This window comes from Daktulosphaira vitifoliae, unplaced genomic scaffold, assembly GCF_025091365.1.
Source record: "Daktulosphaira vitifoliae isolate Bord-2020 unplaced genomic scaffold, ASM2509136v1 Scaffold_3, whole genome shotgun sequence".
NCBI classification, from domain to species: domain Eukaryota; kingdom Metazoa; phylum Arthropoda; class Insecta; order Hemiptera; family Phylloxeridae; genus Daktulosphaira; species Daktulosphaira vitifoliae.
In genome coordinates this window covers 32,022,028-32,048,332 of record NW_026099574.1, presented here as the reverse complement: position 1 = coordinate 32,048,332, position 26,305 = coordinate 32,022,028, and the positions used below count along the sequence as shown (strand labels likewise).

Below are 26,305 nucleotides of genomic sequence, written 5' to 3'. Positions count from 1 at the left end.
ACCGTGAAGACAAAATAAAGTCCGAAATTTTTTTTTTACATAATAAAAAAGATTGCATTAGCTTTAATTCAATATATATATAAAAGTGTCAGGCTTTCCGGAACACTTTCAAAATTTAAGTTGAAAAAGTCAATTTTTTGTGAAAAATTTGTCATTTTGAATCCCCCCCTGTAGGCAGGTAAAAGTCAGATTTATCAAAAAATATGCCAAATGATAGGTAAAGACATCATGAATCTACATAAAAAAGAATTATATTGATTCATACATCTTTCAAAAAATTATAGCATTATAAAGTTAAAAATATAAAAAAGAATTTTTTTACAAAAATCGTATTTTTTTATTAAGTTTAATGTCTATTTTTACCATGAAGATAAAATAAAGTCCGAATTTTTTTTTTTTCATAATAAAGTATATTACATTAGCTTTCAGAGATGCCTTGTTGGCCAGTTTAGTATTAAGTAACCCTCCAATCCACAATTCTATGATAATTTATATATATATTGTTACTTTAATATATAACTCCTTGTCTTGTAATTCTTATTATTTTATATAGTGTAAGTACCATCCTCTTATATACAGTCCACTCCCTATTTCTTTCTCCGGCATAATTAGACAACCCAACCGGACGTGAACTAACCCGCACATTATAACTGGGCGCTCTGTTCAAACATATAATACATTAGCTTTAATTTAAGTTATATATATAAAAGTGTCAGACCTTCCGGAACACTTTCAAAAGTTAAGTTAAAAAAATTAATTTTTTGTGAATAAGTTGTCATTTTAAATCCCCCCCTGTGGGCAGGTAAAAAGTCAAATTTATAAAAAAAATATACCAAATGATAGGTAATGACATCATGCATCTATAAAAAAAAGAATTATATTGATATGTTTATTTTTAAAAAAGTTACGGCAGTTTTTAGTAAAAACAATTTCGAAAATTAGCGATTTTTAAATTTGTAATTTTTTTGGAGGTTTCCCTCATTTACGGGAAACGAGGGAATTTTTTTCAATTTTTGAGGGTAATGTCTTCGACTAGATACGATTTGTGATCTTTTGACGTTTCATTGAAAGAAATCGGTTCGGTGAGAGCTGAGAAAAAGTGGTAACAGACAAAAAAAAAAAAAAAAAAAAAAACACATCATAGTAAAACCAATACCTTCTCAGCTTCGCATCGAAGCTAAAAAAGAAAACATTAAATTAATAAATTTAAGCTTAAATTCTCAACTAAAAAAAAAAAAAAAACACGCTTTTATAGCACATTGCACTAAAAAGTTAAAAATAATTTTTAAAATGAGATTAAAACAATAATGAACGAAAAATACTATTTTAATTGCGTGATAAAATAAACTTAAAACAACAATGAATGAAAAATACTAGAATTATTGTGAAAAAAAGCGTGGGTGCTTTGTGCCATATATTTCGTATATTGAGCGCCCGACCCTTTTTTTCACAATAATACTAGTATTTTTCATTCATAATTGTTTTAATCTCATTTTAAAAATTATTTTTAACTTTTTAGTTCGGTGTGCTATAAAAGCGTGTTTTTTTAGTTTTTTTAAACTATATTTTTTGAAATGATTTATAAACAACATGTTACAAAATTTGTAATATTATAGTCTAGTAGTAAAAAACAGCAACAAAATACCACAACGGTGGTTCAAAGCGAAGAGAGAAAAAAATTTTATTACACACCGGCTAGACACAACGACGACGACGACGATTACGTTTGTGAGAGGGTATCGGCTTAACAATTTACAAAATATGAAAACGATAAAAGTATGAACAATATTAAAATTATACAGGTATCGACAGTGGTGGCCAGTGTATGTGTCATATAGGGAACGATTATTAAACTGATAAAGAATATTGTGTGTATAGCGTTCACCTTGACAGCAACAGTACAGTTTTCTGATTACACGGCCGGATATAACGTACGTGCGCCTATTAGCAAAGCAAAACAGTAAATCTATCTATATCATAGAAATTCACATTTTGTCACGTTACAAGACTTTGACTTAACTATGATGTGTTGTTTTTATTTTCTTATCCATATAAATATTCAGCTGTGATTGGACCGATTTTAATGATTTATACATCTAAAGAACCCGATTTTAATGTAGTGGATTGTTATAATTAAAAAAAATAAAATAAAATGTTTATAAAAAATGGTTTTGGCTATAGAATGTAACCTATGAGTTTATAGGGGTTGTGGGTCCGAAGGCTTAGAACAACGAAGACAAGTAGATATAAAAATACAAAGACCATATATTCTGAAGGATTGGCATTAGCGAGTAAACAAAATCGGATATCTCTGTAAAAAATAAAATGTAAATGTAAATTGTCTTCATCCTTCAAAGCTATATCAAATAAAAGCTTAAAGCTAATCTAAATCGTCTTTCCTGAAAGGTTTGATCATTTTTACATCGTAATTATTTTATAATAATGATGTTAATCTCTGTCAGATTATATTTATTATTGTCTCAACTATGCTATACTCAACCCAACTGCATTTCCACTGCGCTGGGGTTTTAATTTATATTTAATATAATATGAATTTTTATGATAATTAATATTATAACCAAACCTATGCAAGCTAAATACTTTTTTACTATATTGTTTAAAAAAAGGCAAGGATCAAAGAGGGATAATTCACTTATCGTCCCTCTCATCAATTATAACCCACAGTGATTTTCCCTGAATATTACAAATTAAACATCTCTTTATTTATAATAATTAAAAAAATTTTAATATAATTTTATAAACTATAAGTAAAAACTACTTAGAGTATTTATTAGTATTTACGAAATATTCACATCATGTTCATCGTCTTCATCATCGGCATCATCTTCATCCTCTTCATCATCTTCATCGTCTTCATTATCTTCAATATTTATCAAGTTTGCAAGCAGATCTGAAATAAAATTTTAAATTTATTATTATTATACAAATAGTTGATATTCCCTCAAAAAGTATAGAAATTACAACATAAGTTTTAAAGATTTGCATTAAAATTATTTAAAAGTAAAACAATATTTTTTATATTTTTGTTTTGTAACATATATAATTAATTAATTAATCGAACAAAAAATTGTTAGCAACAATTATTATTGAATAATTTTAAAGTATTTGATAAAAGTAAAATATGTTATTAAGATTAATTGTAATCCAAAAATTAATAATTATAATTTATAAATAATTTAAAAGACATTGACTAACACTTGGCCTGTCATCTTACCTAGATCATCCTTACATACTTAAAAGCATTCAAATATAATTACTTTAAAGGTTAGTACGTCTCTAACTAATTTTTTTTTAAAAAATGTTATAATAATATTTTTATAACATTATTTGTAAAAATGCTTCAAATTATAAAACCAGAGTTAACTTCTGAAGTTTATTTATAATTTACAAAAAAAATTGTATAGTTTTTTTGAAAATTTCTTACGTAATTAATCAAATAGTGCAAAAATTCAAACTAATATTATGTTACTTATTGATTTTATTTTTAGCATAATGTCCTATAAATTACTATTAAAGTAAACCTTTAATTAGTTAAAATCAAAATAGTTGTAATTGCATATTTTATTTTTCAGATTTTCATCAAATAGCTCTAAGAAAATTGTGTAAAATAATAATCAAACAGTATAGATAAAAACATTAAATACGACTGTTTTTTTAACTAAAAATGTTTTAAATATTTTTATACTTTTTTAAAAATATGACAATAATTACTATTGTAAAGAACTTGATTTTCCTTTTCTAAATTTTTGTGGCTGGGAACAGCCACAATCTTGTGGCGACAGTAACAGTGTTACCGTTTTATGTCGCATGAGTTATTAATGTTTGTAAATTTATGTGCTATATGTTATGTAGGCTATTCCTGTACCTAATTAATTTTAGATTTTTATTTTACTGTCCATCAGTTGTTGTGATATCAGACATATTTTACTTTTTATCGTTCCTTTTGGTTATAGTTACAGTCGACTTAACCTCGTAATATCTTTTATATTATTATTTTAGCTTCGATGCGAAGCTGAGAAGGTATTAATTTTACCATGATGTGTTTATTTTTTTTTTTATTTTTTTTTTTGTGTCTGTCACTACTTTTTCTCAGCTCTCACTGGACCGATTTCTTTTAACAATACGTCAAAAGATCACAAATTGTATCTAGTTGAAGACATTACCCTTAAAAATTTAAAAATTTTCCCTCGTTCCCCGCAAATGGGGGAAATATCTAAAAAAATTACAAATTTAAAAATCGACAAATTTTGTCATTTTTTTCACTTTTTTTTCTTAAAACTTCCATAACTTTTTCAAAAATCAACAAATCAACATAATTTTTTTTTAAACTAAAACCTTAGATATTTTCCTTTCATTTGATATAATTTTTTTGAAAATTTAACACTTAACCTGCTCATGGGGGGGGATTTAAAATTGCAACTTTTTTACAAAAACTAACTTTTTCAACTTAATTTTTGAAAATGTTCCGGAAATACTGCGTCCTTTAAACATATATCAAATTAAAGCTTATTTTATGTACTACTAAATGAAAAAAAAAAATTTGTCCCGACGACCTATCTTCTATGCGCAAAAGGCTACCGTATTTAAAAATATGCTATTTTTTATTAAAATTCTAGGTTTTGTATTTTATTTTATTTTAAAATATTTTATTAGGGGAATAAACTGACTTTCATGAATATTATATAATTTCATTGACATAGAATAAAGTTCATAAGACATATGATATTATACTTATTAACATTTTTTACTTTTTTAAAGTCGAAAAAGTAATTTTTAAATTTGAGTTAGCTTAAATAGCCAATTTTATCATGCAACAAAAATCAACGAATAGTTGCCGAATGGGTAACACCTTGATCTTTAACGCCTAGGGTACGAGGTTCAAATCCGTTTGTGGCTTCTAAAATTTTGCATTTTTTTTTTGAGTTAGAATAGAATTTTCAAATCATTTGATATTTATCTCATTTAGATTCAATAATTTCAATAAATATAAAGGATCCTATCACTATAGTTTCCCCTCGTGAGAAGAAATTGATATTCATGTTAATATTATTTTACTATGTGGTTCTTTTTCTGGCTACGATTTATTTTGCCAACCCTCACTAGACCTACTTTTTTCAACGATACGTCAAATGATTCATTTAAGTTTATGATATTTAAGTTAATGATTAGTTTAAGTTATTACTCTTAAAAATCAAAAAAATATTCCTTATTCAAATAAAAAGTAGCTTAACTAGATTTGTCCATACAAACAATTAAAATCATTAATTTTTAATATTCTTAAATTATTTATTGTCGAATTAAATTTGATATGATAAAAGTATTCAACTACAAAAGTAAATAATTTTATTTACTTTATAATTTATTAATTTTTTAACTCTATTTCTGTGTGCTACTACCAGTCTTAATATGCCAAATTTTTTAANGTGCTACTACCAGTCTATAATATGCCAAATTTTTTAGTAATATGTTGCTATATAAATCATAAATTTAAAAAAAAAATTATTTTTAGTTTCACCTGAAGTTAACGATGGAGTTTTACAATTATAATTATATTTTTAATAATATGCTCAATTGAGTAAATCTTTTTAACTACTTTGGTTTGATTGGTTCATTTAATTAAAGTAAATTATTAAAATTAATTAAGTTCTGAATATTTCAATTGCAGAATTTTTTTAAACACCAAAAGTTATTAGGATATGATTACTATTCTTTCTATTTCAGTTATCTATTACGATAAAAATGTAAAAAAATCGAATTTTTCTGACAAATGTACTGTAATTAGTAATTATAAAATTTCCAGATTGCATATTAATCTTAAAAATTTCATTTTTTTCAATTTAATAATGTCAATTTCAAACTTGCAAGTTGAACTATAAGTTATGGTAACAAATTCATTTTTTAGCTTCGATGCGAAGCTGAGAAGGTATTTTTCATTAAAACTTTCACTTTAAAAGACAATAAAAAATAGGTTCAAAATGATTACCTTTAACATATTAAAAATCAAAATCAGTATTAATTTAATACAATTTTTTTTGTTCTTAATTATTTTTTTTTATATGTAAATACTTATTTTTTAATAATAAGTAATAATATTAAAACTTAGAAGTAATAGAAAAAGTTTAATTGCACATTTGAAAACATCACGAAAAGTTTATTTAGAAAAGTATATTTTTTTTCTGATGAAAGTTCCTTTTGTTTAGTGTATTTATTCATAAGTAACAAAATTTTTTTATTAAAAAGTATTGCATAAATTCCTTTAAATTTGTATACGCATTAAAAGTATATGAATATACAACTCCTTTTTATTTTTATAATATCTCCGTAAAAATTACAATATTATATTATTGAATACCACTTTCATACTCAATTTAATTACTGTAATTATTATGTATTCATATATTATAGTTATAAATCGGGGTAAAATTAAGGGAATAAGTGTTATTGTTGTTTTTGAAATAATCTACCAATTTCATTTTTTTCTATTTAATAATATTTATTTCAAACTTGCAAGTTGAGTTAAAAGTTATGGTAATAAATTCATTTTTTTTTTATTAAAACTTTCACTTTAAAGAACAAAAAGAAGTAGGTTCAAAATGATTACTTTTAACATATTAAAAATCAATAATAATTTGAAAATAATTAATTATAAAAATTATATAATATATAATTAAAATAATTACTAATCTGGATATAATTAAGGAAATAGGAGTTGATGTTGGGTTGGGTTGGTTACATTTTTAACTTTATAATGCTATAACTCATTGAAAAGTGTACGAATCAACACAATTTTTTTATGAGAAATAATATTTTTTAATAATCCCTTTTTCATTCGACATACTTTATCTTAATCAGGGTATTAATAAGAAACTAGCAGATAATGTAGCTTTTGTAATTATCCACCAATTTCTTAGAATTAAACACTATCTACTGATTTGCATCGAAGCGTTTCTTATGATAGTGATTTTAATCACTGTCAGATTAAATCTATACTGGACCCAACTATGCAACATCCCCACTATGCCGCGACCCCACTGTGCTGGGTTTTTTTTTCTTTATAATTAAATAATAAAACGGATTTGACGTTAATAATATAAAAATTCGTGTTATATTATTTTATTTTTTTTTGTATATAATCGTAAATCGAATTCTTAGAAAATTAACTGATCACTTACCCTCTACATTTTTTTTGATTACTAATTCACAGATAATTTTATAATTAGAACGATCTTTAAATAATGGATTTTCCATAATTCGTTTTACATAATCTATTTTAACGGTACCATTACTCTTTATAGAGATTTGACGTAGTTTTTTTTTTAAATCTGCTTCGTCATTTTGCATATGTTTGAGTATATAACTAATATATTCTTTAATTAACTCCTTTTTATTATCTAAGAAAATACCAAAAAAATTATATTAATATAGAACAATAATCAAAACCGCAAAATCAGAAAAGCGTCAGATTTATGAATAAGATTTATTATGTTTTTTGTAATTGATTTAAATGTCTGTAAAATACATCAATTTATATTGACTCAATAATATGTTTGAGTTATATTTAGCAATAAAGTAGAGTATTTCAATCTAAAAATTTTATCTGTTACAATAATGTAAAATTCTCAAAAGTTTCTGAAAAAATGAGTATCTTAGATAAATGTTGTGTATAATTTATTCGTGATAATAAAGTAATAAAGCTCTCTGTCTATTTTTTTAATTAAATAAAGTAATTAAGTTTGTTTCTTTATCTATTAACTCATAGCTGTGTTTAGAATGCTTTGCTCTTACATTGTGAGTCATTTTAATGTTAATTTTTTACATAACAATTCATAATACGAATATTTCTATTACTTAAATCATATGTACTTATTATTGTTATCAAGAACTTTCTTGTGGTTATCAATTCATTATTCCACATTTTCCACCAACTGTTTTGTTCGGTGACTTTAACGATTGCCACTGACAAACTCAAGCTTTTTTCTTCAATATACATAGTTGTAGATTTGGCTACGTTTTAGTACCACTAGGAGTTTTATTTCAAAACATTTTCATTCAAGATGAATTCACCTAAAACCTGACAAATTTTAACTCGCTCTTTTTCTAATTCTTCTGTCAAACCGTCTAAAACTCCGTCGTCTTCTTCCACTCCCCTTTCGTTAGAAGATTTTCATAAGGGAATTAATATGCTACATAAAATTCAAGAAGAGACTCAATCGCAATACTCCAATAAATATCTTCGTTCCTGATAAAATTTTTAAAGTTCCATCATTGGACAACACCCACTTTTAAATATCTTATTTTCCAAAAAAAACAAGCTAATGCTAATTTTAAATAATCAAATCTTCCTAACAATTATTTAATTTTTTCAGAGCTAATATTTCAAAGATCTTAATAAACGATCTTCCATTTCTTCACCTGTCTGTCACAATAATATAACCTCATGCTCTCCTACCACTTTTCTTCTGCTTACAATATCCATTTTTCTTGTCACTCTGATGCAACTATTTGTACCACCTATTCTTATAATCTGCCCCCAAATTGTTTTTTTCCTTCGATAATATTCAAACCGTATTAATTTTTCTAAAAAACCTTTATTTTAGACAGCTTCAAAAATGTTTTTCAAGTTAACGCTGTTTTCAATGACATTTAAAAAAGCCTTTGATACAATTGACCATCGTTTGCTTTTATCTGAGCTTAAATCACTTGGTATAGGTGATCCTTTACTTTCTTAGCTAGAGTCCTACTTTACGTTAAGAAAACAATATGTTTCCGTCAATGGTGCTAACTCTAACATTATTGAAGTTCCTTCTGACGTCCCCCAAATTGAGCACCTGAGGCCTCTGCTTTTTATTCACTATGTCAACTCTATTACTAATTACTTGTCTAATTCCCAAATTCTCTTATTTGCAGATGACAAGAAAATTTTTATGAAAATAGCTTTTCCCTCTGATTGTTTACTACTGCAGGGAGATCTTGATTCCTTTGTTTGTTGAGTTAATCGGATTGACATCTTACTTAATTTCAGTAAATGTTACATTTTGACATTTGCCAAAAAGCATGTTTTTCTTTTTCACTCCTACTCTCTAGATAGTACTTTGTTAAAGCATGTATTTCCTGTTAATTACTTAGGATTTCATTTGACTCCTTCGCTATCATTCGATGTTCATATCAACATAATAGTTAGCAAAGCCTTAAAAATGTTAGGATTTTTAAAGAGTCATACTAGCCTTTTCACTTCCCCAGAATTTTTACGTTCCCTCTACTTTTCTTTCGTTTTCCCCATTTTAGATTACGGTGTGGTTGTATAACAAACTCCGAATTGAAAGACCCCTAACAATATTACTCCATTATTCAGTCCACTCTTAGTATCTTGCTTCCAGGTGAGTTGACGCTGATCATTATTTTATCAATGCTCTACTTAATGGTTTAATTGATGCACCTGACCTTTTATCCTCTATATATTTTCATGTTTCATCCTATCCCACTAAAAATCACTTTCTCTTTCATGTTCCCTCTCTTAGCTCCACTTATTATAATAATACTCCGCTCCCTTAACAATTCATAGTTTTGGTCACATCTACTTTTTATAAAATAATATTTAATTATAACCTTTTTCTTTGATATAGATTATTATGTATATTATAATATACATGATAAAAATAATTATTTTTATAAATTGCCTTTTTTGGCGTATTCCCATTTGAAAAAACAAAATTCACACCCATACAAAGCATAAGGGATGTATTTAAAAAGTATAACATAGCTTCAAGAATAATACGTAACTAAAGAAAAAATAAAATGTTAAAATAATTTTTATTCTATGAGTCATTGGAGGGTTGTAATAAAAAAATCATTCTGTATACGTAAGACAAAAATAAAGTAAATCTCAAATACCATTATTCATATTCGTTATTAACCTCAACAATATTGTTCGTAATTTTTTATTATATTTTTTTGAATCCCTAACATCATCATAAAATTTATTCATATCATCTTCATATCCATTTTCATCATCATTAACCAATTTCCATAAGTAACCTGACATAATGTTTGAAAAATAAGTTGATATGGGATACTTATCCTAAAAAAATATCAATACTAAGTAATAAATTAGATTATGACAATTATTAAATTAATAAATATTTAAAAATTAGTTTAAGCTATACAGGGTGATTTTTTTATCATAACCCACTCAATTACTTGCAGAATAATAATAATTTAAACATTTTTTTTTTTTATTATCTTTAGTTACACATTATTCTTGAATTTTTAACTATGTAATACTTTTTAAGTTCATCCCTTATGCCTTGAAGAGGGGTCAACTTTGTTTTTTTAAATGGGAACATNGGGGGGTCAACTTTGTTTTTTTAAATGGTAACACATATTTTTAATTTAATAAAATGTTTGAGTTTTTAATTTAATAGTAAATGGCATTTGAATTTTTAATATAACTTTATTAGCTTATTAGATATAAACATTTAAAGTTTCAAAATTTTGAGTTAATATACATGTATAATACACATGGGATTGTAAATACAGGTAGCTAATTGGATTTTTATGACATTGCTGTCTCAGTCACGGATTGTTTATTATCAATATATATACTTTCTGTATTGTCAGTTAGTGTATTTATAAACTCATAACAATGTGCCTTACTACAATTGATAATAACAATGCTGTGTACCTGCTAATATCGATGTTATAAAAAACCAATTAGCTACCTATATTTGATATACCTTGTGTATTATATCTGTATATTAATTCAAAAATTGGAAACTTTAAATGATTATATCTAATAAACGAATAAAGTTATATTAAAAATTCAAATACCATTTACTATTAAATTAAAAATATGTTACCATTTAAAAAAACAAAGTTGACCTTCTTCCAAGGCATAAGGGATGAACTTAAAAAGTATTACGTTGTTAAAAATTCAAGAATAACGTGTAACTAAAGATAATAAAAAAAAAAATGTTTAAATTATTATTATTCTGCAAGTAATTGAGTGGGTTATGATAAAAAAATTACCCTGTATACAGTAAAAGTAATTTTTAATTTGTAAAATATATTAAGAATACACCCATAATATAATAATGGCGCTGCGGTTCAACCGCTCAATGTTGCACATGTCACATTATGACAGCTTTACCACATAATTTGGACTTACAGAAATATTTTTATAAAAAAAATACTGAAGTGTTGAAAAATGTAGATGACACTATTATTCAAAATTAGCGTAGAGCCGTTTATTCGCATTAAGCCCTAGATAAGTCCATAATCCTTAAATCTGGTGTCCATCCGACATTACAAACTACAGACCTATATCCATTCTCCCTCATATAGCTAAAATGTATGAATCCTTGGGTTTTTCCTATATTAAAAGAAGTGTTAACCACATTCTCAGCGACAGCCAACATGGCTTTCGTCCTAGGAAATCATCAGTAACAAGCAGTCTCGTCTTTTCTTCTTATATCCTAGATAATTTGTTTCAATTAATGGTATGCTTTCTGATCTTTGCATCATATCTTCTGGCTTACCTCAAGGTGGTCATCTCAGCACTCTCTTGTTCACCCTTTATATCAACTCCCTTCCCGATTTTCTCCTAAAATCTAAAGCACTTCTTTTTGCCAACGACATCAAACTTTTTCTCAACATAAACTCACTGTTTGAGTGAACGCTTAAGTTGGTCATCCTGATAATTGTATAAGTTGGTGATAACACTCCACTCATCGGACGCTTAGCCGATACGGTTTGTAATATTATTCTCACGCTATACGTCGTCTTACGACCATTTATTTTTTTTGTTGTTTATTATCTTTCGTTTTATCGCAGTCCGTAAGTGCTGTCTAGCTAACCTTAGTTTACAAACATTGTTATATTGTAATTTAGACTTTCGTTTAAGTTAAAGCTTTTTTGTATACGGAAACGGCAATCACCTGTAGCTACAACATTTAGCTTGTATTATATTAATTTGGTAATAATTTTTAACAGTTTAATGTATTATTATTTACTTACACCTCGTGGTTTGCACATTAGCTTAAAGTGACGTATAGCGTTCAATTGTTATTTTGCATTTTCATTTGGAATAACTTAATTTTCTGTTTGTTTGTAAGAACAAATTTACTTATTAGACCATTCTTCTTAAATTGTAAAATTTTCAAATCACTTGGTCCATTTGTTCAGTTTGGATAAAATTTACACTTTTATCCAATCTAATATTGCATTTTGTCTCTTTTATTAGGTCAGTATTTTATTTTATAATAGTGTTGGGGCTTTTGAACTTAATATTTGCTCATTGTCGTTGCACATGATTGTACAATCAATCATGTTGTTTATTTACACAGAAAATCTACTTCATTAGTCCATTTGATTGCACAATACTTAAATAAATGAGCCGCTAGCCTCAATATTGTATTTTAGTTGACTGTTGTATTGTTCAGTTAATTATTTTCTTATTCATTTATTGTTACATTTTAATTTAATCGACCACTTGGTCGTGATGAGGTTAAGATAAATTCTTTTTTCCCTTCTCTCGAACTTGAAGTTATTGTTCAGTAGTTTGTTATCGCATCATACCTAGTTTATAATCTTTTATTTATTTATTTTTTTTAAAGTGATTTACTGGAACAATTATACTTCATTACACTCTATAACACTTGTTAATTTTATTCAACTTTGTAAAATTTTTGCACAAACTATAATAGTTATTCTGTTCAATTGTTTATGTTCTATTGTATGTATAGAAATATAATTCACCATGTGTCAATTTTAATTAATACTTTGCTTTTAGAAATAAATTGAATTTGTTATTTTTATATCATCTCTTTACTTAATATAAACCAGAATCTCAACATCACTCATACTCCCTTGAAGGCTTAATTCTCAACCGTGTTTCCGTTATTAAAGACCTCGGCATTTACTACTCTCCTTTTCTTTCCTTTAATTTCCATATGAACAATATTATTTATAGAGCTCTATAAGTATTAGGCTTTAATAAAAGAAATACTTCGAACTTCTCCTCTACTTCCTGTCTCCGTGTCCTCTACCTATCCCTGGTTCGATCTATACTAGAGTATGGGGTTAAGTTAACCCTTACCTTGTTAAAGATATATTTAGAATGGAAATACTAAAAAATAAATTCCTTTCCTATGCTGCTTTCCTTTTGAAAATAAATCATCCTCCTCATAACTACTCCCCTATTCGCACCGCTATCCGACTTCCTTCCTTAGCCTTTCCAGAGAGGATGTTGACCTGTCATTTATAAAATTCCTTCTCAATGGTTCCAGTGATTCTCCTGAACTTCTTTCCAAATTATCTTTCCGAGTCCTTTACCATAACACAATAAACCACTCCCTTTTTCAACTTCCCCTTCATCCTACCTCATATGGTCAAAACCACCCTCTCCGTAGGATATTTAGGCGACTTAATGAGTTTAGTAAAGACCTTTTTTGTTTTTAGTTTATAGCATTTCATTGCGTTTATCAAAATAATTTATATTGTATATACAGTAGAACTCCAATTATCCGAATTAATGGGGACCGGGACCCATTCACTGACTAATCAAAATAAACAATGACAGGTGACTGCAATGCGCCGGAACTGGAGTGGGAACTCTTACCACGTGTTGTGCCTACACTGACGCCGCGGACTTTGGACAAATTTTTTTCTGATTTTTTCTGAAAGTGATTCGGATAATCGGCGATTCGGATGATCGGAGTTCGGATAATTGGAGTTCTACTGTAGTAATAATATTTTGTTGTATAAATTTAAACTTAGCTTTTAATATTTTTTGAAATATTGCCTGTTTAGGCGTTGAAAAATAAAATAAATAAATAATTCCATACAATGTTTTATAACAGTGAATATAGAATAACACACTAAAAAAAGATCAAAAAGATACGTTGACTTTGTGTCGGTGTGCGCGATTTGATTCATATTGGGCGGTGTCACAAAGATGACTACCACGTGTATTTGCGACGGGTCGTTATTGAAGATTTATTTAAGATCGTTATTTAAGATTTTTGTAAATATTACAACACTAAATTATTAAATATCAGTTTCGTACAATATTTTATTGTTATAATAAATATTTATTCATATATTACACTTATAAATCTTAAACTTGTAATTAGAATATAAATAAGGAAAGAGGAGAGCATGTAGCTTTTGGGATAATCTACCAATTTTTTAAAAAATTAAAAACTACAGATTTGCATCGAAGCGATTTTTATGATAGTGATTTTAATCACTGTCAGATTAAATATATACTGGACTCAACTATGCTACGTCCTCACTGTGCTGGGTTTTTTATATTTTATAAGCAAATTATCATTGATTGTTGTTTGTATAAATATTATACCCAAGCCATTAAACTATAATAATAAATATATAAAATATTAATAATGACTATAAATACTTGTATTGGATCATTGTTATTGACTTCACTAGATATAGGATCAATCTACAAAACATTAATTTTATTTTTTATTACAATTACTATCTTAAGTTGCAAAATATTTTAAAAATTAAAAAAATAATAATCATGTAAAATAATAATAATTATGAATACTTATTTTACATCATTGATATTAGTTTCCTCGTCTGAGCAGGGCAATCCGAATGAAAACTTTGGTACTGTAATTAAACAAATAAAACATAGTAAAATTCCAAAAGAAAAATAGAAACACATTTTTAATGATTATTATAACAGCAACAGTAATGAAAATATAATTTCAATAATATCAAGTAAACTTGAAGTATTGTTTTTATCATTAAATTAATTTCATTTATATGTAAAAGTTCAGTCAATTTTGAATAATGAAAAATATGGAAAAAAAATGTGTTTAAATTTTAAGCATTTCAAATGAAACTTGTATTAATCAAATTTAACTTTATTTAGAAATATGATTTACAATTATTATAAATATTTTTAGATTATTGCAGATAAATTTTATTTACTTTAATTTAATTTAATTTATTTTAAACATACCAATTTTTCTAAAAAATCACTGATATTAGTTTTATATTTAACTGTGTTTTATATTAGTTGGTATTTAAATTTTATCATAATAGTAAACGATTATAGAATATAGTGCTATTATTAAGTAAAAACACATTTTATATAGCTGGATATATTTAAATATTACCTAATTTAATTGATAAGAGAATAAATGTAATATTTCAATGTTCATCGTTTATTTTAATGTTATATTTTTCAAAAATTAAGTCATAGGTCAACTTATGCACTGACATTAAAACTTAAATTAAATAATTTTAAATATAGGAATTAGTTAATATGTAACTTTCAATAAGTAACTGTTAAAATAAAAATTACATTTTTAAAAAAAATATACTATAAAAATAGACAAATAATCAATTAAAATATTTATTACTTATTAAATTATTTATGTATTAAACGGGCAAATCGTCATTTTTATAAACATTATTCACGACTACTGTTATGTACGAGGCAGCTAGACCATAGGACGGCTAGTTGTGCACCGCACAAGAATGCCGTTTTACCTTAAGCCTGTTTAAAAAAACGTTATTATTGATGCGGGAGTGGGTCACCTAGGAGATGACGGCTAACTATGCATCCATTAAGTAAACGAGAGTAGACAATAATTAAATAACAAATAATCACATTGTTATGAATACTTAACTTAGTTTTATTATTGTTCTACAATTGTAATAACAGATAATCATAAATTGAATTGTAATTGAGGTCGGCCTATAAGAATGTGTTTATAAGGTATTTTTCGGTGTTGCAAAACCGGAAAGTGGGCCGACTGCGACTGTTGTAATTCAGAGCATCGTTAGTCATTTGACAACTATTGTGCGATTACTATTACTTTTATTTTAATAAACTAATTAATTATTCGGCAATACTATTTTATTTTATTCTATATGTTACTCTCGTAACATTAATTTTGGTGGCAGCGGTGCGATACCGAAGAGACTGGTGCCGAAAAATAATAATTTTAATTTTTATCATAAAAGTTACTAAGTACGCAAACAATAGTCAAATAACTCATCAGAAATCTCAAGAAAAGCATTGAACTCAACATACAGAAAATCTTCGAAAATCAAACAACATCAAGAAAATCGAATCAAAAATAAGATAAAATAATAATAATAAACAACAAATAAAACTTGTCTGTTTTATTTAATACAATTAACGGTTAGTAATTTTTACTGTTATTTCGTTCACTACCAACGTATATACTTTCGCCGTTGCCCGAACTTATATATATATATATGATATATATTTTACACAAATTTATTAAAAAACTCACTAAAAACCCACAAGTCAAGTTCCTCCGCGTGACCAGTTTTGGAGCGTAGAACATCAATAAAGAAACATCAATCCAACCCAACCAAACTATCAACACATCATGTTTATGGTGGTGAATGTCTTATTACTGTAAGTTTTATTTTGTAGTTTAATTTATTTTTATATAAAAAGATATAGATAATATTTTTCGTTTTTAAGTGTATTCATTTATACGTACATACATATATATATATATATTTTTTAAATAAGTATCAGAAAATCTTGTGGGTAAATTAGTTAATCATTTATATATTTATATAATTTACATTTATCTATTTTTTATTCATGTTTATTATTTAATTATGTTTTGTTGAATAAGCTCAGATTTGGAATTTAAGATAGTATTATAAGTATTGTTTATGAGTAATTCTAGTAGTAGAAGTAGTAGTCCTATCGACGACAAATCTGATTTCAAACCAACCTGTAGTACTAAAATATCTGTTTCAAAACTACCTTCTCGTAATTTACGTTCAACTTCGTCGTCTAATCCTCCTATAGAAAATTTATTAACTAAAGGCGATGCTCTTCTTGAATCTTCTTCTGAACTTTTAAATATAACTTTTGGTAAACTAGGTGACACCGAAAGTTTTTTAAGTCAGTGTAGTCAAACCTTGTTAATNTTTTTAGGTCAGTGTAGTCAAACCTTGTTAAAATTAGAGCAAGTCCAAAATCCAATTTCTGATTTTAATCCAATTATTCCTATCAAACAGAAATCTATCGTACAGTCTCCAGAATTTCAGTCTTTATTTATCGAACAGAACCTCAATCAACCTCTTCCCCTACCTCGTGAAATGGCCAACAATCAGATAAGTCTAGAAGCTGCCCTACGTCTATTACCACAGTCATTTGATGGTACCAGTTCAGAGGATCTTGAAATATTTTTAGAAAAATGTGAGTTTGCCATAGATTGCGCAGACTCAACAGCACAGGAAAAGCTTCTTAAAGGTATTCAAGTACGTCTATCCGGCAAAGCTAGACAAGCAATCAAATTCAAAGAAATCCAATCGTGGACTGACTTAAATAATACTCTTAAGTCCACTTTAGAACCACAGAGGACAACTAATCATCTCTACCTAGAGCTATATTGTACCAAACAGGCTCCTAATGAAGATGTTATTTCTTATGCCAATCGTGTAGAATGTCTACAATCACAAATTTTAGAACAAGAAACAAATGGAAAAAGCACTGAAGCAGCTACCACCCTTGAGCAAAGCCTTAAACCTCAAACAGTCCAAGTGTTCATCGAAGGTTTAAATAATCTTAAAGACTTTATAAAAGCTCGCAATCCACCAACATTAGAGAAGGCTATTCAAGCCTCCCGTGAAGAAGAGCGTGTCCGAAAATCATGGCACGAATCTAGGAAGTTGACCCCTACAATAGGAGGAAAGTCAAAAGTTATGTGTTTTAATTGTACAAAAACTGGTCATTTAGCAAAAGACTGCAGGTCTTCTTCAAATCATACGCATAAACCATTAAATTTTAGTAAGCCTAAATCTAATTTGCAAAGCTATCGTCCTAACTTGGCTCGCGTACAAATGGTTGTGTGTCGTTATTGTAAAAAATGTTGTCTACCCAATTCATCAGACAAACTCGGGCACTGCCAGACTTCTACTTGATTCCGGTAGTGACCTAAACCTCATTAAAGTATCATCTTTTAAAAGTAGTGTGATTTTTTATGATCACATAATATATCATTTGAAGGGCATAACTAACGAACTAGTTATGACATTAGGATGACTACCTTAACTATACAACTAAATAACCAATTCCTTCAAGCAGAGTTCCATTTAATTCATCCTGACTTTCCCATATCTCATGACGGTATCCTAGGAAAACCTTTCATAGTAGGACATCAGACTCTCATAAATTATGGAACCAATGAATTAATCATTTCTAATTCAGCCGGTATTGTTATCTCTCCTCGATCAGAAACTCTTATTACCATACCTCTTAATTCTTTCTCAGTCAATTAACGAAACTCTCGTAAGTGGAAATGTCGTAACTCAGGTCCAAGGCAATCGCGTATTACTTTCTATTTTAAATCCGTCAGAACAACCCGAACATCTTCAGATACCAAATCTCGAAAGTCTTAATTACGAAGAATATCTAGAAGTATCTATAAATATTACGCAGTCACAATCCCAAAGTAACTTCGATGGAAGCAGAATTAGTCGACTTAAGCAAGCTCTTCGTACTGATCATCTGAACAATGAAGAACGAAATTCATTGGAAAGCATTTGCAGTCAGTTCTCCGACGTATTTCATTTAGAAGGGGATCCAATTACGCATACTACAGCGGTATATCATGAAATTAAAACACCTGATAATGTACAGCCGATAATGGACAAGCCCTATCGACTCTCTTACAAACACAAGAATGAGATTAATGAACAAATAGCACAACTCGAGAAAGAGGTAGTTATAGCTGCTAGTGAATCTCCTTGGAATGCGCCATTATTAGTAGTACCAAAAAAACCAGACATATATGGAAATATCAAATATCGCGTCTGCGTTGATTTTCGAAAAATCAATCAGGTCTCTCAAGGAGATGCCTATCCTCTTCCTAACATCACTGATATCCTTGACCAGCTTGGTAAATCTCGCTATTACAGTACTCTTGATCTAGCAAATGGTTATTATCAAGTCCCTATGTTACCCGAACACCGTGAAAAAACCGCTTTTTCGACTGACAAAGGTCATTTTGAATTTATTCGTATGCCTTTTGGTTTGAAAGGTGCACCAAGCACATTCCAACGCCTGATGAACAAAGTTTTAATTGGCATAAATGGAGTAAAATCTTTCGTTTACTTAGATGATATAATCATATATGCTAAAAATTTAGACGATCATTCTCAAAAGCTCACAGAATTCTTTGATAGACTTAAACAATATAATCTAAAATTGCAACCTATTAAATGTGAATTTCTCTGCAAGGAAACTCAATACCTAGGTCATGTTATTACAGACCAAGGTGTTAAACCTGATCCAAGAAAAATAGAATGCGTTCAAAATTTTCCTGTACCTAAAAATGTTAAGGAAGTTAAGTCATTTCTTGTATTATCCGGTTATTAACGACGATTTATTGAAAATTATGGGGAAATTGCAAAACCTTTGACAGCTCTCTTAAAAAAGGATGTCCCATTTACTTGGAATGACCTTTGCCAAGAATCTTTTCAGACGTTAATATGCGTATTAACACAAGCTCCAATTCTTCAATGTCCTGACTTTGAGAAACTCTTTGTCCTCACTTGTGATGCTAGCAACTATGCCGTAGGTTGTATCTTGTCTCAAGGTCCTATATGAAGGGATTTACCTATAGCATTCGCATCCAATCCCTTAGGTGGTCATCAGGGNTATCATTCAAGAATTTCACCTAAATCCCTTAGGTGGTCATCAGGGTATATCACGAACTATCAATAGATTAAAGAAACAACACTCATGGATCGGTATGAATCATGACGTGGCTGAGTTTATAAAAAAATGTACATCATGTCAGAAAAACAAGACTACAAATCGTCATGTGAAAGCACCGATGGTAATTACTACTACCTCTTCAAAGCCCTTTGAGAAATTTTTTATGGATGTAGTCGGTCCTCTTCCACGTACATCTCATAACAATGCCTACGTCCTAACTCTTCAAGATGATCTTACAAAGTTTTCATGGGCTTTCCCTATGGAAAATCATGAAGCAAACACTGTTGCCTATCATTTTGTAACCAAGNTGCTTATCATTTTGTAACCAAATTCATATGCTTACATGGTATCCCTCAGAATCTCGTTACTGATTGTGGCACCGAATTTCTTAGTGATGTGTTTAAAGAAACATGTCGTCTACTGAAAATAAAAAAAACATCTACAACTCCCTATAGGCCGCAGAGCAATGGAAGTCTCGAGAGAAGTCACCGGACTTTAGGTGAGTATCTTCGACACTTCGTAGATAAAGATCAGCGAAATTGGGACACTTATGTTCCATTTGCTATGTTCACTTACAACTTAACAACTCATTCTGCCACGGGATACCAGCCCTACGAACTTTTATACGGTTATGAAGCTCAAGTCCCAACATCATTTACCCGAGAACCGGAACCACAGTATAATTATACAGACTATCAATTCGAATTAAATAGAAACATGCAAGAAACTCATAATATTGCCAGAAAAAGATTATTAGAAAAGAAGCAGAAATCTAAAACCTCCTATGACCAAACTCAACTTCTTCTCACACTTCATATTGGTGATACTTTCGGGACGCATCAGAAAATTCAAAAGATATAAAAATAGCTACAGTCTGTACCCAATTTATTCAAATTACATTACCTTATTTAAATGAAATAGAATTCAATCATATTACTCTTTTATCTATGTTAAATCTGATNAATCATATTACTCTTTCATCTATGTTAAATCTGAAGGGGAATAGCAGTTCTCTTTACTCCCGACAAAAGAGAGGTCTAGCAAATTTCGTTGGTAGAATAGCAAATGTTTTATTCGGTGTATGTTCCGATCAAGATGCTGAATATTTTTATACTAAAATCAGCGAACTTCAGGAAAATAAAGAAAAAATTCTACGACTATCCAAAGAACAAATACACTTTATGAAATCCGTAGTTCATCACACATACAATTCCTCACTACATCTAGATTTATCACAACAAATTATGTCCCAAAATATACAGAAACCACTATCGCAAAGTCAAATGAATGCTCATAAAATCAATTTAGTCGAATTCATTTCTACTCTAGCTAAACATACAGCCACCATAACTCTACTACTTAGCCAATACAGTTGGGAAACTCAGAACCTCCTTGCTATAGTTAACTCAGCTCTAAGTGGTCGATTACATTCTAGTATCCTACCTCCTAATATCCTACTTAATGAATTGAAAGAAATCCGTCTTAGTTTACCATCAACCCTTGAACTCCCAGTTTCTATCTATTCTACAAGTCTAACTGATTTGTTCAAGATAACTACTATTGATGCATTATATATTAATTATACTTTGATTTTTAATTTAAAAATCCCTTTATTGTCTAATTTAGATTTTAATTTATTTCACCCCATATCCTTGCCTATACCACAAGGAAATCAAAATTTTATTTTTATTGTAACCGAATCTAAGTATTTAGCTTTAAAAAGAAATAATGATTATTATTTTTCTTTATCAGACCTTCAACTTTCAAATTGTTTTGATTTAAGTAATTTTAAATTATGTAAGTACTCTAAAGCGCTATATCGTCATTCCAAAACTAAAAATTGTGACGTAAATCTATATTTTAAACCTAATTATCCAATTGTCAATTGTAATCTTAAGTATCGTGAATTGTTCATTCCCATATATCATAAGTTAGAAACTCAAAACTCTTGGTTATATGTGACTCCTACAGAAACTCATATTACACTCAAATGTAATAATGTACAGAACCTCTTTTCTATTAATACCATTGGTAAAATAACAGTGAATAAGTCTTGTACTGTGAGTACCCAAACTTCAGTATTATTACCATCTCAAAACATTATTTCTGTTTCTTCCAAGACTTTGTTCCCGATAATCCTTTAGTTTACATGAATTCTAATATAACTAATAAAATTTCTAAATATCAGCCTGAACCGTTAACAGAAAATAATGTCATTCAAGATTTGAATTAATTAGCAGATGACTCAATATATCTCAATAATCTTGAATCCACAATAGAAGTGTCTTCCGATCATTTCATTTTAAATACTCATATTCCATTTCTTTACTGTCTCTTTCTAATAATAATAATTCTAACTTCATATGCATTGTGTAAATATAAAAATACCACCCGACAATATAAACCAGATATCGCACAATGTACAAATTTCAATGAAAGTATGGTCTGAAGTCTTGTTAATTTAATTATTTTATTGTAATATAAGAGTATTATATGTAAGTAGTATTTCAAACACTACTTACATTTAAGGGAGGGGGTGTTATGAATACTTAACTTAGTTTTATTATTGTTCTACAATTATAATAACAGATAATCATAAATTGAATTGTAATTGAGGTCGGCCTATAAGAATGTGTTTATAAGGTATTTTTCGGTGTTGCAAAACCGGAAAGTGGGCCGACTGCGACTGTTGTAATTCAGAGCATCGTTAGTCATTTGACAACTATTGTGCGATTACTATTACTTTTTTTTAATAAACTTATTAATTATTCGGCAATACTATTTTATTTTATTCTATTTGTTAGTCCCGACACCTTATCTTTTATGTGCAAATAGCTGTCAAAATTTTAAAAAAAATGTAATTTTTGCGATAAAAATCACCTTCTATCGGAATGTTTTTTGTACTTAAAACTCCCATAACTTTTTCAAATATTAACTTTTCAAAATAATATTTCTTTATATTGAAACCTTAGGTAATTTTCTTTCATTTTTTTTTTGAAAATCTAACACTTATTTTGCTCACAGAGGGGTTTTAAAATAGCAACTTTTTTACAAAAACTAACTTTTTCAACTTGATTTTTGAAAATGTTCCGGAAATACTGCGTCTTTTAAACATATATCAAATTAAAGCTTATTTTAATATTATTATTCACTTTCTAAAAACATCTTTAAGTTAGAATCTCCTTGAGCACGAAACGACTGTCACGAAGCGGCTGTAGGAATATATATATACACATACATGCATACATATACAGGGTCACATTTAAGCGCAAGCTTTATAGGCTGCAGCCACCACAGATGGGCCCGCACCACGCACTCAAAATTTTTTTTTTATTACACATTAAAATATTTGTTCACTATGCTTTAGAAAAAGAAATGTTTTGAGAATTTTTTATGAACTTAAAAATGTTTATAAACTAATGTTAAGTGAAGATTTTAGTTGATTCAATTTGATAACAATAACACCATTAGTATCGTAAGTAGTAAAGCTATTATTACCACATAGGAACAATATTTAGATAAGATAGGACTATGAAAAAACTCCGCTCGACCTTCAACAAAATATAATTTCCCACCGGTACGTCACAGGATTGCCATTGTTGTCGCTCGTCAGCCCGCGAAGTATTGATATCAGATATTACATGTATTGGTATATACAAATAGACAAAAAACAAATAGATACTTTTGTCACGTTACAATATGTTAAAAGTAATAATTTCTTTTATATATCTTTATCTGAAGCTGAGAAGATATTAATTTTACAATGATGTATTTTTTTTTGTGTTTGTTACTTCTTTTTCTCAGCTCCCGCCAAACAGATTTTTTTTCAACAATACATCAAAAGATGACAAATCGTATCTAGTCGAAGACGTTGTCTCAAAAATTGAAAAAATTTCCCTCGTTCCCCGTAAATATGCGAAATCTATAAAAAAAAACTGCAAATTTTAAAATAGCTAATTTTCGACATTTTTTCAATTTTTTATACTAAAAACTACCATAACTTTTTTAAAAATGACCAAATTAATAAAAAAAATTTTTTATAGATGTCTTTACCTGTCATTTGGTATATTTTTTTTATAAATCTGACTCTTAACCTGCCTACAGGGAGGGATTCAATATGGCAAATTTTTCACAAAAAAAAACTTTTTCAACTTAACTTTTGAAAGTATTCCAGAAAGTCTGTCACTTTTATATATATATTAAATTAAAGCTAATATAACGTACTTTTTTATAAAAAAAAAAATTTCAGAATTTATTTTGTCTTCATGGTGAAAACAGACATCAATATTAATGAAAAAATCTTCTTTATATTTTTAAATTTCTAATGCTATATATTTTTGAAAAATGTATGGATCAATATGAGTATTTTATGAGATACAGTAAATATGATACATATATTCTTTGAATAATTTAAGTTAAAGATCACTATAATTATAATAATTTAAACATTTATGAATATATATAGATATATTATGGAACAAAATGTTTTAACAAAATTTTATAAACTATAAGTAAAAGCTACTTCGAGCATTAATGTATTATTCTAATCATCTTTATCGTAGGCATCGTCTTCATCGTCTTCAATGTCTTCATCGTCTTCAATGTCTTCATACTCATCAATATTCGACACAAAATTTCTAAGCAGCTCTATAACGAAATGAAATTTTCAATTTATTTTCATTAAATAAATAGGTGATATTCCCCCTATAATATAGAAATTATCCGGTAATTCGGCGAAAATAAGTTTTACATATTCCCTTGGAATTCTTTAAAGGTTAGAACAATATTTTTAATATTTTTATAATGTAACATTTTAGCTTCGATGCGAAGCGGAGAAGGTATTAATTTTACTATGATGTGTTTTTTTTTTTTTTTATGTCTGTTGCCACTTTTTCTCAGCTCTCATAGGACCGATTTCTTTCAAAAATACGTCAAAAGATCACAAATCGTATCTAGTTGAAGACATTACCCTTAAAAATTGAAAAAAATTCCCTTGTTCCCCGCAAATGGGGGAAATATCCAAAAAAATTACAAATTTAAAAATCGCTAATTTTCGAAATTTTTTCACTTTTTTTTCTTAAAACTTCCATAACTTTTTGAAAAATCAACAAATCAACATAATTTTTTTTTATACTAAAACCTTAGATATTTACCTTTCATTTGATATCATTTTTTTGAAAATCTAACACTTAACCTGCTCATTGGGGGGGATTTAAAATGGCAACTTTTTTACAAAAATTAATTTTTTCAACTTAATTTTTGAAAATGTTCCGGAAAGACTGCGTCCTTTAAACATATATCAAATTAAAGCTTATTTTATGTACTACAAAATGAAAAAAAAAAATTTGTCCCGACACTTTTTTTTCTACATTTAAACGGCTGCCGTAGTTAAAAAAACACTATTTTTGTGTTAAAATTTTCGATTTTCGATTTTAAATTTTCAACTTAAAAATGCTATAACTTTTTGAAAAATGTATATATCAGCACAAATTTTTTTTTTCTAAATACATTATAAGTACATCTTTCATTTGACATACTTTTTATTAAAATTGGACAATTTCTCCTTATATAGGGGGCGTTCAAAACTTAAAATATTGTAAAAAACATAAATTTTTTTCAACTGAACTTTTGAAAATGTTCCGGAAATACTCCAAACTTCACACATATGTGAAAACAAAACTTTTGATATGTACTATATGTTCAAAAAAAAAATTTGTCCTGACAACTTATCTTCTATGAGAAAATGGTTGTCGTAGAAAAAAAATATGTAATTTTGGTATTAAAATTTACGATTTCATATTTTATTTTTTCAACTTTAAATTACTATAACTATTTGAAAAATGTATGAATAAATACAATTATTTTTTCATAAATATTTTATGTTTACTTCTTACATTTGATTTACATTTTTTGAATATCTTACTTTTGATCGGTTTTCAACTCAATTTTTGAAAATTTTCCGGAAATATTGACACTTTTATTTAATCTTAATTTAAAGCTTATGTAATATACTATACTATGAAAAAAAAATTTCGAGATAGAGTGAACATGGTTATCATATTCAAAAATGTGCTATTTTTGTGTTAAAATTCGTGGTATTGTACTTTAATTTATTTTAATATAACTTATAATGGGGTACACTGATTTTCATGAATATTATATAAAACTAATTTACGTAGAATATAAAGTTAAACTTATTTCAATTTTTTTTTTTTTTTGAGTCGAAAAAATTAGTTAATTAATTATTTGAATTAGTTTAAATTGTCAATTTTATCAAAAAACGAATGCGACGAACGTTTGCCTATTCAGTAAAAATCATTGCCTGTGGCAATAATTTTTTTGCAATTTTTCCTTAATTCTTTTTGAGTTAGAATTTCGCTTTTAGAATAATCCGCCATTTTTTTTAAAATTAAACACTATCTACAGATTGCATAGGAGCTTTCTTATGATAGTGATTTTAATTACTGTCAGATATCATCTATACTTGCCCTAACTATGCCATATCCTCACTGTGCCGTGACCACACTATGCTGGGTTTTT

General features: G+C 27.9%; 1 protein-coding gene across 3 annotated transcripts in view; it reads right to left on the bottom strand.

Moving 5' to 3' along the window:
• LOC126901746 (protein PFC0760c-like) overlaps positions 1-26,305 on the bottom strand; it is a 55,959-nt gene that overhangs the window by 22,263 nt on the left and 7,391 nt on the right. Inside the window, exons 1-5 of one of the 3 annotated variants that reach the window (XM_050678485.1) lie at positions 14,597-14,825; positions 14,435-14,479; positions 9,913-10,099; positions 7,194-7,412; positions 2,803-2,911 (exon numbers count right to left, since the gene is read on the bottom strand). In XM_050678485.1, coding sequence (XP_050534442.1) covers positions 2,803-2,911; positions 7,194-7,412; positions 9,913-10,099; positions 14,435-14,479; positions 14,597-14,707 — 671 coding nt within the window. In that variant the 5' untranslated portion in view covers positions 14,708-14,825. Of the gene's footprint in view, positions 1-2,802; positions 2,912-7,193; positions 7,413-9,912; positions 10,100-14,434; positions 14,480-14,596; positions 14,826-24,088; positions 24,413-26,305 lie in introns of those variants that run through there. The other 2 variants (XM_050678486.1, XM_050678487.1) reach the window with 2 other exon arrangements.